A 12,613-nucleotide genomic window follows, 5' to 3' on the forward strand; every position below is an offset into this window, starting at 1 on the left:
AGAGAGAGAGAGATGAGAGAGAGAGAGAGAGAGAGAGAGAGAGAGAGAGAGAGAGATGAGGAGAATGTGAAGCTGTGAAGTCAGACGTGGTAGATAGAATGCAACAGGAAGGACAGTTCAAAAAGGTGGAGACAGCTCTCTCTGTCTCCATCTATCTCCTCCAGATCCCTTTGTCTGTCATCTTCCCCCACCCCTCCACTGTAAGATACCATACGTGTTGCTACTAATACCCCTAACCACACCTTGAAATAGCCATCTCAACGTAACCCGTTCTGTCACCAGTCCAAAACAGCAATATATGAAATGAGCTGCTGTTAATAATGTCATTTGGAAATCTGTTAGAGAAGGTTAAAGTGCTTTTCTGTGGTACCTTAATGAAAAAGTGTTATGCATCAGTATATTTTGCGAGCGTTTTTTTCTTTTGCTGTCATATGGACAAATTATGAGGATCTCTCTCTCTGTTTCTGTTTCTGTCTCGTTTGTAAGAGCTGGTTATTTCTCTCCATGAGGAGAACGGTAAGTGTCAGAGGGTGCGCGTCCAGAATTTGACAGACACGTAGACGAGTGCACCTGTTGCTTACAGAGGATTTGTTAGGTTTTGTTTAAGAGCATAGCTAGAGCACACCACACTGATTTAAAGCTGCACTCAGTGAGATTTTATGTCAAACTTGTAAACTACTCTTAGAGTGCGAAAAAGTGATATCATCAGCATATATGCGCATCAGGCAAGCGCTAACCTCCTTTGCTGAGAAATGAAGCCAACGCAGAAGTGACAGAAGCTGCAGTTCCTCAAATGGCCACTTGAGGCGAGTCAATCCATGTAGACCTCCATTTTACAATGGCCGACACTACAGCAGAAATAAACATGTTACAATCCTGGTCCAAAAAACAGTTTTGGTCTTTAACACGTATTATTTGTTCATGACAACTAAACTGTTGGGCGGTGGATTTTTATAAAACTCTCCTGTTTTAATTATATTGAGGCTTAAACTTATGCGTAGTTATGTGGGTGCTGTCTTTGGTCACTTCGGAAAACTATGGTTGACGTCACGGAGACTACGTACATATTTTACACATGGTTTCAGGCCACCAGTCGTTAAGCGCACTGAGACATGATAAATGAATGATATTAATGCATCAAATGTAGCAATTGTTGCAGAAAACTTACTATGAAGCACTTGATCAGTAAGCAACTCAGAGGTGGAATTGGACTTGGATTTCCAGACTTCAATCACTCACTTATAATCACTTTCCAAAGACAGAAAGCTCAATTCCATTAGGCGTGATGCTGTTTGGAGCATCAGAAACAGGCTAGGCTGGTAAAAATCACATTAGTTTCCCTTACTGCTGTTTGGAGCCACATTACTGCAATGTTGCTGAGTGCAGCTTTAACCTGTGTCATCTCACATTTGAATATATAGTATTTATTAACATGTATATGCATGTAAATGTGAACGTTATCTTAGGGCATTCTAGTATCCAAGTAGTATTTAGTAGAATCACACTCTGACCCAAACCGAACAAGCCCAGGGGGGACCGAGGCAGGACCAGGCCGACCCAATTTGCTCTTTTCTAGGGTCACCGCCAAAGAACTGGCAGCAGCCTTCCCTTACAGTGCCCAGCCCCTCTCCGCGGACATACCAAAGCCCCTTGGTTTCATGGCTTGGTAATGTACATTCTTCATGTACCATATTCACCTTCTCCTGTTTCCAGTTTTACAAAGAAAAACCTTTGGTCCCCTCACAGAAGGGGCGTAGCTTCCAATTGCTGAGGTGTGCGCTTCCCTGAGGTGGCCTGTAAGGGGCGGGGCTTTTTTGGAGCCATTTGGGCGGCAAGCTCGGAATGTAGGGCAACCCGCAGCCACCTTAAAGTAAAAAAAACCTTACCCCTAAAACAATAACAAGGTGCCCCGGCTCTCACAGGCAAACCTAGTCGCACCCTAAAGGGCTATCAGCTAAAGTCACTTTTTAAAATGTTGGTAGTGTTAGTTGTGTTTCTGAGCACCAGGGGGCCCGAGAGACCAGCAGATAGAATTTTATTATTTTATTTTAAAGCAAAGAAGACGAAAAGGTGTTTTTACCGAAACATGGAGAGAGATCTGACCTGAAAAAATAGTGAGTGAATGAACGTTAAAAGTAGAAAGAATGGGATTTTTGATGACGCTAGAGAGATTGAATTTAATTTTGAAAAAAAGGAGAAATTTTGTGACGATATTAGACAGCCAGATCGGACACCTCAGTTACTCTCAGAACCTCATGGGTGAATTTCATGACCACTGAAGTTTGCATGTAGCGGAGTATATGTTCACCGCTCAGCGTTTTCTCTCTTTACTAAGCTATTTTCTGCCATATACACTTAGGTTTCCTCCCACACGACTTCGACCCAAACTGCCCGGGGGGACCCTGTATGTATTTTGTCCTTCATTGAAGTGCTGTACAGTATTGTCAACCCGCACCTCTCAGAACCCCTCACTATGGTTTGCACTTCTATCCCTGCCCCGTGTCTTTGACGTTTAACCCTGAACATAAAAACCAAGCTCCTTCCTGCTATTCGTCAAGTCTATACATAGTGAAGTTCGGTAGCAATGTGTGGAAATCAATAGCTCCTGTGAGCTGGCGCTTAATCAGTTTGTGTAGACCTCGGTCCTCCTTGCACTTGTAGATACTTTTCCTTTATAGAGCAGGTTACCCAAAGCGTACACTCTTAACACACAACTTAAACATGTTTCTGTTCCTCTTCCCCTGGAGTTTCTTTTTTTATAGGCAACAATAGGGTGTAACCTCATCTTGACATAATGATATTGTTTCATGTGTACTACTACTACTCTTCTTCTTCATACTAATAATAATAATAATACATTTTATTTATATAGCGCTTTTCTTGACACTCAAAGACACTTTACATTAAAATCATCATATATAAAAACAATACACTAAAAACAAAGTACACAATAATAGTCACACATTAAAAGCAGTTTTGAACAGGTGAGTTTTGATTTGTGATTTGAATGTGGAAAGGTCAGTGCAGTCTCTGATGTTTTTGGGGAGAGAGTTCCAGAGGGAGGGGGCAGATATGGAGAAGGCTCTGTCGCCCCATGTCCGGTGCTTGGTCCTGAGCGGAAGGGACAGGAGGTTGGCATCAGAGGAGCCGGTGAGGTAGGAGGGGGCCTGATTGTGGAGGGCTTTGTGAGTGAGGAGAAGGATTTTGTAATGGATCCGTTGTGGGACGGGGAGCCATACTGCCATTTGTATTGAGCAATAAGTTATTTTTTTCTCGTTTGATTGTTTCATATTATGGGGTCTTCCCCATGAGCTTGTTTCTATTCAGAACAGTAGAAGGACAGTGGAAGGACTCTTACCTACTTTGCTGTCATTCAAATGTGTAATCAATATATTATATACAAATACATATAAAAAAATCTGTCTCTGTCCATGTACTGATCAAGTAACAAATATGAAATAAAGACTTTACGTCAGAAGTTATTGGTTGTCTGATAATTTTCAGTTATGTTGACATGCATTTTCAATATATGGTGAGCAGCTCTCACCTCCTTCCCTTTATGTATATCTATAAATTATATTATTTGATAGACAGATGCCACCCCTCGATGAGAGCAATGCTACACACATTAGAGAACTTCAAACTGTTTAAAATTTTTTTTAATTATTATTTAACATCATACTGTTAACATTTCTTCACCTCATGCAAATTAATTGTTTCTGGAAAGTCGTAATGTAATGTTTCCACACTCTAGGTACATTCATCAATCAGCTACAGATAGAACTACTGTAATTCTTGCAATGCAAAAGTACATTATGCCTAATTTATCATGTAGCTTTACCATGTAAACCACTCATAGCACAGGTGATTTCACACCCCCTCAATGCTTTCACTTCTGGTTCGGTGCATTTCTTTTCATTCTTGGGTTTAGCACCAGTAGCATTGTACACAATGACAGATGTTTGGGAACATTCAGGATGTTCCCAAACATTTGTGGTGATCGAATGGTGTTGGAGTACCATATCTGTCAGTGACTGAGGACAACATATGAAAATTGCCTGAAATGTGAGAATATTTTTAACTACTACATTAATTAAACCTGCAACTTGGACCCGGCACACAAAAGCACATGTAGAAAGAGTCCTCCTCACAGCTCCTCACAGCTCCAAAAAACTTTGTTGTAAATTTCCAAATAACCATTATTTTTGATAAACTGATCATATATTGGGAATGGTTATGTTCATGGAATTATAGCAGCTTTTTCTAAAGCTTAGAAACAGTTCTTTTGGCAAGTAAAGCCAAGTAAAGTAAAAGGAAGTAAGATCATAAACAGACCCAATGCACCCTAGGTAAGACAAAGAATAAGGTGAATTAAAGAGTCACCTTTATTTTTCCGTGCTAGTCACTATTACTGCATACCATTATTAAGATATACATTTTATGGGAAAAGTTGTCAATATTATCCATTTACCCAAACAAAACCTTGTAGGAGACCATGTAGGAGTCACAGTAGGCATGTAGCATCTGGTCCACAGGGCTGTAGTTCAGGGACTGAATGTTGGGAGACATCTTGCTGATGAAGACACCAACATTGAACCTCTCCTCCCTCGTTGTGGTGTCAAATGAATAGAAGATCTCCTCAACTTCTTTGTTGACGTACCGTGTCGCATAGAGCACGCCGCAGGCCATGAAGGTGTTAGTAACCCCCTGCTTATAGAGGGAGGTGCGCCAGGTTTGGCCGAGTCTCAGCGGCTCGCTCTCCTCCACCTTGGACAGCACCAGATTGCCAAAGTCTTGCGTGGTGGTATAGATCACCCAGACGCCTGACTCATCTGTCGCCAGGTCCAGGTCGGTGAACGAGTAGCATTCATCAAGGTGACAGAAGTTACCCTTTGAGTTAAACCTGAAAAAAAACGGAAGTGATGTTTCATTTGTAAAACAATGTATCAGTAGTTTTCTTGAAATCATGTTATGCTCGCATGTTCATAATTTTACACTTAAATCATTTTTTAACAGGTACATTCAAACATTACAACGACACAATTCAACTTGTTCATGCAAACGTGGAAGATATCTTGTCTCATGTTATTCTTTCTGGCGGCAACACAAATAATGATCAGCGAACCTGGTGCCTTTGGGTAGTTGGAAATTGATAACAGTTTTGGTGGTGAGGTTGAATCGACAAACAGTATCTTGGTTGTAACAGTTGTAGTACAAGGCCTCTCCATACAGCACAACATTTGGACCCTGGATGGTGTTGGTGGTTGGGTTAGCGGTATGGATCAGGACATTACCTGGAAGAAGAAGAAGAAGAGGAAGAGGAGGAAGAAGAGGAAGAAGAAGAAGCAAGAGTGGAAGGAGCGAATGTAATCATAAGTATTGTTATAATTTGTTAAATATTAAAGAAAGCAACCAATAGTATTTTGGGTGCCTTACATTTATAAATTATAAGTATGGTTGTATTCTGTATTTTTCTGTCTGTCAATAAATCCCACAAACAAAATCTATTTTGCACATTTTGTTGTTAAAAACATTGCCTTCAGTTTTCTAGCTAGCAGTAGTGTGCTGGCTATCTGGCTCTGTCTCCTTACCGGCCGTCTTTGTGTGCCTGTCATTTAGGATGCTCATGAAAGCGTGCTGCATGCGTTTTCCAGTCAAACTTGTGCTTATGTCTGTTTAGCTGGTGGAAGTCTCTTGTGCGCATACCCCATTCCCATATGGAATGCATGTTAACATTGTGCTTAATGAGCGTGCAGCAGTAAGACGGTATAAGCAGTATTTTTACGATTCTTAAACCTAACTTTCTTTACCATTTCGTTTGTCATGATATTGGATTTTGCTTTGTTTGTTTCCTGTTTTATTTTGACGTTCCCTGCCTATTCTGTCCTGTGTTTGTTTGACTTCTTGTCTTTGTTTTTCCCTCCTTTTTTCTGTGCATCACCTGTGTTTTATTAGTCTCGTCCGCCTCGCTCTGTTCCCTTTTGTTTCTTCCATCTATCAGCTTTCGGCCTGCCCTTGTGTCTGCCCACCTGTGTCGTCTTGTTGTCTGATTAGTTTCTTGCGAATTCATAGTCCTGTAGGTTGTCGGTTCTTCGGCTAAGTTTCCTGTTTCTATCCCTCGAGGAGTTGTCTTATGTACCTAATCCTGTTTCATTTGTCATTTTACCCGTTTTAAGCCTTTTGATTTCTGTTACTCACTTTTCGACTCAGCTGGCATGTAAGTTTGGTTTTGTATGTTTCTTTATTGAAATCATCGTTTATAATCCTTCTGCTCTTCGTGTTTGTCTGCATTTGGGCCCATCGCCTGTTGTCTGTTTGCCAGACCGTGACATTTTAAATCATTCAAACTTGCCTGGGTGGTTGATAAACACATATTTCTTCATGCTTTACCCGGACTTGCATTGCAATACAATATATGTCTCTATTGAACAAATATGTTCACTGAACTATAAGGAAGTACATTTCTAACTTTAACACAAGAGTTCTTTACCTGGTGCGCTCACTCCAACAATGAGAGAGCTCAGGCTGGAGTAGAAACGGACATAGTTGGAGAATTTATTGCCGGAGGTCATCATTACCAGCCAATACCAGCTCTCTTTCCCCGCCTCTGGTTTTGGATCGCGACCCCAGGCTCCATACTTGTAGGAACCGGGGTACTCTCCTGCTGTGTACACCCTCGGTCCGGTAATGTTCAGAAATTGACCGTGAGGGCAGTTACCTGGGGGGGGGGGGGGCGGGGGGGGGGGGAGCCTAATCAGTTTCTACGGGCAAATGATGTTAAATTGCAAAATGTATCATGAGTGAAATATGCCAAAAAAGCAATTGATACACAACCAGAGTAATATTTTCTGGTGGCCTCCAGTGGAAGTGAAAGAGAAGTAAAAAGAGAAAAAGCGAGGTTTTGGCACATACCACGTGGAGGCTGAATGGGTTCGGTGGTGGGGTAAAGTCCAGACTTGCACTGGTCCAGATCATTCTTCAGACGCTGGTTGGTGCGTTGTGTGTTCACCACCCGCATGGTGTCGTACGACTCCAGCTCCTGCATCTCTGCTTTCAGGTCCTCCAACTAAGCAGCAGACCAGACATCCCAACATTTGTTTGGATTTTTATTTTGGATTTTTTACAAACATGAATGCCCTGCATGCAGTATTACCTATCATCAGAGATACTGGATTGACTCATACATTGACAAAGAAACATGTCACCAACAATATTTTGAATAATAAATACAATAGACCTGACTGCATAGAAAGACTGGTACAAGTTTGACATTTGAAAAATATTTTGTATGAGTACCTGTTGAAAAAGTAAGCTGATGACATGCTACATTGTCAGTTAGCAGCTCTGTATAAAGGTGTGAGTGGTTTCATAACTACCTGATGAGCTCAGTGATGCATTCAAAGTCAACAGGGGGCTTTGCATCAGTATACGTCTTCTTTTTTTTCACATTTTGTCACGAATTTTCATGTGGGATACATTCATGTTACTATGTTTTGGTGTGATTACTCTATGACTCTTATGGTGAGTTCACACCAGTGGCGGCTGGTGGAAAATGTTCAAGGTAGGGCCATCCTATCAATTTCAGCAAACATCCCAGTATGATTTAATGCAAAAAAATGTAAGTATCAAACACGCATTATTACTTGGCAGTTAAATATTTAACATTTATTCCAACACAAAAAAAGCAGTCAATAACACTTATATAATATAATATAATATAACATGTTTATTAATTGAGATGTCCCTATGGACCTTGTTATAGGAGGTAAAGATCAGGAGAAGTAAACATGAAGTGTAATTATGAATACTGATGTTAAATTAAGCTATGATGAGTTTTCACTGTTAATTTAACATCTCTATTACATGTTGATGCCTCCATGACCAAGTTAAGCAGATGAGACTGAGGACAACTATGTAGAAGAAAAGATGTTCACTTTGTCTAATATGTAGCTTGACAGAGTTCTCCATGTGTGTCCTGGTGTTCTCATGTTTCCTTACCTCCTCATCCCTCACTCCCGTAACTGTCCGTGCTGGATCTGTCCCCGTTGTTTTAAAAAGCTAAATAAATTATTAGCATGACATCATCCAGCTAGTACAGAAGCTTCGCATGTACTGCTTCCCTTTCCCGCTAGTCTGCTGTCTGATTGTGAGGTCAGGCTGATCTGATATCAGCTCTTTGGCTGCAGAATCTCCGCCAAAGTTCTCCTCTCAAACGGGTCTTGGGGGAGTACTGCTCGCACTGGCGCGGGCACCTGTAGAGACTTCTCCTGACGAGAACGCGCAGCTAAGGGGGCCAGATCGTTCTGGCCCCACTCTGAATCTATTTGAGGTCGCTGATTGGCTAAATTGTGTGTCACTCATTTATATCTTGAATCAGCAATTGGCTAAACTGCTTCATAGACCCGCCTATTTTGGGCCAAAACGATCAGGCCCCCCAAGCTGCGCGTTCTCAGACGTGTCGTGCAGAGCACGAGCAGACGAGCACACAGGTGGAGAGGACGAACAGGAAAAGCATATATTTTGCTATAATTTATGATTATTATAATTTTTTTTTTTTTTGTGTGGCTCATGGTGGGGCCATGCCCCGTGGCCCTCTATTGACCAGCCGCCACTGGTTCACACCAAACGTTAATCGCGTAATTTGCACCGCGTTACCCGTGGGGGCCATTTGTGGTCATTCGCGCCAGACGCGGCGGAGAGGGGGCGTTATTAACTTCAGTCATTTATTTCCGCCATCAACCATGAAAGAAATAACCTCTATTTCTGCTTAATACTTGTTGTGGAAGTCCCAGATACCCCGGGAAACTAAACGCCTTCTTGTCTGGTTCATAACATCATCTGGAGGAGCTCCGTGGATTTTATTGAGGTGTATTCACTGTGTCTAGCAAGCCACACAAATAAGCAAGCCCGGAATCGGACCAAATACACCGGCCCGAATCCAGCTGCCGACACTGACATTATTGGGATTGCTCGCACATATCCACGAACGCACGTACTAACGTATTTGGCCCGAACCGAGGCGTCATTCACCCCGAGTCTCAGCTCCTGTGGGTGTGACTTAATTGCACTCTCTCGAAATAGAGAGGCAAAGTCCCCCCCCTTCCAGTGTCCCCCATAGTACCTTATTTTGGAAAAGATATGTTTAATAGTTCATGGCGAGAGACAGACATCATTTTTTTACCCTGTTTGAATTGTGCCATGAATTATACATTTGATGTTTGTCCATTTGCAAAATTTAATTTTGCGTAAAATGGCTCGGTGAACTTTTGTCTCGCACAATGTGCTGACAGACCATGGTAGTGGTGCTTCATCTGTGTGGACATGCCCGATGTATTGCCGTTGTCGTGTCTTTCTCGTTGAACAATGTCTACATACTGTAACGGTTTTGTCCACCACCCTTTATCCCGACATTTTTAGGAATGTCGTAGGGACACAATCAGCGGTTCACATGTGTGCCGAACCGTGAGGGGTGATCTGTAGGCCTACGGATCACGGATCGACCACTAGCAGCAACTAAATAATATTTTTTTTGGACCGATTAAGGGAAATTGGACATTTTACCACGGCACACCTTGACGATCTCTCACGGCACACTGGTGTGGCGCGGCACAGTGGTTGAAAATCACTGAAATAGATCATAAAGCAGAGTATGCTTCAGGAAGGGCTTACTGTAATTTTTCAAATCTTCTAACTTCCGTTCATCATTTGCTAAAAAAACAAATGGCGACAGGGTAATCCAAGATGGTGACGGCCAAATCGACGAACTCGAGGCTTCAAAACGGCCGTCCACAAACCAATGGGTAAGGTCACTGTGGCTATACGTCCACTTCTGTGAGGCAAACACTATCACCAGGAAGGTCCTTTCATTAAAGCCAGACATCTAAGTATGCAACATTGTCATAATTTCTGCAGATTTGCACATTATGGTCATTCTGTAGGACAGTGCAGTAAAAGTCTTAGAATAATATATTTAATAAAATAATAATAATAATAAATAATGTATTTTCATGTTACATTTTTGCCAAAGATATCATCATCCAACCTACACTTTTAGGAGACTTTCACATGGCTGCCTTCTTAAACAATGTCATTGTTGAGCGGCTGAGTCGTTGTCGCGATGCAAATCTACCTGTTCAGTGGTGTTGGCAGTCAGACGATGGTGACTCAGGGTGGCGCTCTTGAGCCTGGCTACGAGCTGGTTGATCTGCATCAGTTCGTTCTCTATCACCTGCAGGCTGATTACCCCGTAGAGCTGTCCGTCGTTCTCCCTCTCAAGCATGGACACATCCTCCTGCAGCTGAGGCAGACGTAGCTCCAGACCCAGCAGCAGACTGTCCAGCTCTGCGACCTGCAGACAGGTTAGCTCGGCTTAACTTTTTATGAATATCTTAATTATTATTGTAAGATAGTCGAGGGAGGCTGCGTTCTTTACAGACTACTTGCCTTCTGTGGGGTGATGTCGCTGTTGCATTTCAATGCACTGTCCACCACCACAACGAGTTTGTGATGAGGGAATAACTTCTCTGAAGTAGTCAACTCACATGAACACTCACTTGAAGGTGCCTGAATATTAAACGTTGTATATTAGAAATAAATACCCAATATCAATATATTTAAAATGGGCAGTGCATGATCATTTGTAGTTCAATTTAAAAAAAAGTTGTAGTTACCTGTTGGGTGAGGGCGAACAGAGCACACAGTGGGACGATCACATACAGCTTCATGGTGAATCAGAGAGACCCAGTTTGAATAGGACGGTGTGTCTGACTGTAGCAGCAGCTTCTAATCGAACAATCCCACTAACATCTGTGATTTTGGATGTGTGCTCAGTGTGTGATATGTGTCACGTTTCCTACAGAGACGGATCACTTCCTCCTTGTGGTTGGGATTTTTTATATGTCATAGGGGGAAAAAAACTTGAGTATCATAAGATTTTACAAAAAATATCCTGTTTAAAAACAATGTGTGAGCAACAGAAACAGTGGTGAAACAAGTATTCACATCCTTTACCTGAGTGGTACAATAAGCGCAGAATGAATGATTTAAATACAATTTTAGCGTTTTGCTTGGTGTAGATTAATTGTTAACGCAAACATCAGGTCTTGCGAAGCTTTTAAAAAAAATAATTAAAAATAGGAGACGTTCAGTTAACTGACTGAACTAAAGGAGGAAATAAGGGAAACTGCTAAATTGACCATAACTGTTGTGAAACTCCACATTTTCACACTGTTGGAGTTTCACATCCACGTGAGTGGTTTCAAGGCTCCGTGGTGACTCTTCAGTGAGGGGAAGCAAGTCGGGAAAACGTGCGTTGACTTCAGTCCCACCAGCGTCTGTCCCTTTCTCCCCTATAATGCTTCTACCTCTCCAACCCTTTAACCTTTCCCAGAATCTGGAATCTCTCATCTCAGACACGGGTCTGCTCACCCCAATATGGAGGACCACATTTAATTAACTAATAACCAATTGCACAATAAAAAAGGCATCATCGAATCGGTTCAATCTACAAATAAATAGACGAAATTACAGTGTACGGAACTTTTATATATTTTAGCGGACAATACAAAGAGGAATTATTAAAAATAATTAACATATATAATATGTATCCGCCAATGATTAGTTCAAATTAAGAAGGGGTTTACAAAACATAGAACAAAAATGTATTCATCAATTCATCAATAAATAACCTAGTTGGCAATAAAGTTGAAACAAATAACTGGATTCACAAATTTAATTAAGATTACAGATTTGAATCAGGCACTGCATTCCCATTTACCCGGATCTGCTCATTTAGTTTCTTCTTTTGGCCTCTCCAGTGAGGCTCTCTCTGACACTTTTTGCCTTGCGCTGGTAAAAAAAAAAGAGTAAAAACAATGCAAATTAACCATGGGGTGTAACAAGCGTTCTCTGATTGGCTCCTGGTCCACTACTGCGTGGAGAAGGCCATCTTTTCCACAAATCTTTCTTAGATTCATGAATAAAAACATTTTTTGTCTGTAATACATACATTTGAAATAATCCAGCAGCAAGTGAGATAGTTTACAGAATCTTCCTGTTATGTGGGAGTTCACAGGTAGGACCCAAACGCAAGACCACAGGAGACAGAAGTTACTATGAACAGGTTTTATTTAGAATGTGTGAAGGTGTGGAGCCCGTGGTCCGACACCCGAGTGGCAGATCGACGGTGTGAGGCCCGTGGCTCGACACCGGAGGGCTGGCAGCTTGACGGCGAGAGTAGTCCATGTCACACAAGGAGGGCAGAGCGGCGGAGTGTAATCCGTACACACAAGGAGGGCAGAGGACGCCACGGGGTTTCAGCGGGTGAAAGACGGTCCGACCTGACAACCCCAGACTGCAGGGCCAGAGCTTATGTAGTGACAGGAGACTCATTAGTGGGCCCTGAGTCTGGTGTGTCAGGCAGCAGGAGGTGATCGGCTGGAGTGTCCTCAGCTGTGCACACTCAAGGGTGTGGCCATGGGAGGCGTCTGGAGGCAGAGGACAAACAGAGCACATGGCAAACAATAACAAACGGGGGAATGACAGGACACATGAGGAGAGGAGATCAGGGGAAACAGAGGTAACACCGAACAGGTCAGACAGGGATCCTGGATCC

The 12,613-nt window shown here is 42.2% G+C and overlaps 1 protein-coding gene across 1 annotated transcript; it reads right to left on the minus strand.

Moving 5' to 3' along the window:
• Window positions 1-26: 26 nt before the first annotated feature.
• Window positions 27-10,794, minus strand: LOC306776919 (olfactomedin-4-like). Its single transcript, XM_079267816.1, has 7 exons — window positions 10,671-10,794; window positions 10,444-10,563; window positions 10,130-10,348; window positions 6,913-7,066; window positions 6,491-6,718; window positions 5,126-5,294; window positions 27-4,903 (listed from the first exon to the last, which is right to left on the minus strand). The coding sequence occupies exons 1-7, from the start codon at window positions 10,722-10,724 to the stop codon at window positions 4,468-4,470; spliced, it is 1,380 nt and encodes a 459-aa protein (XP_079123942.1). The 5' UTR covers window positions 10,725-10,794; the 3' UTR covers window positions 27-4,467.
• Window positions 10,795-12,613: the final 1,819 nt, after the last annotated feature.

Source organism: Melanostigma gelatinosum (assembly GCF_949748355.1).
Source record: "Melanostigma gelatinosum genome assembly, chromosome: 1".
Lineage (NCBI taxonomy): Eukaryota > Metazoa > Chordata > Actinopteri > Perciformes > Zoarcidae > Melanostigma > Melanostigma gelatinosum.

What these genes read in the sequence shown, in the direction of transcription:
- LOC306776919 (XM_079267816.1), bottom strand. Translation starts at nt 10,724, where the DNA reads ATGAAGCTGTATGTGATCGTCCCACTGTGTGCTCTGTTCGCCCTCACC. An exon ending in GCGACATCACCCCACAGAAG is followed by an intron (nt 10,349 to 10,443) that starts GCAAGTAGTCTG and finishes ACCTGTCTGCAG; the next exon opens with GTCGCAGAGCTGGACAGTCT. An exon ending in CAACTACCCAAAGGCACCAG is followed by an intron (nt 4,904 to 5,125) that starts GTTCGCTGATCA and finishes GTTTTTTTTCAG; the next exon opens with GTTTAACTCAAAGGGTAACT.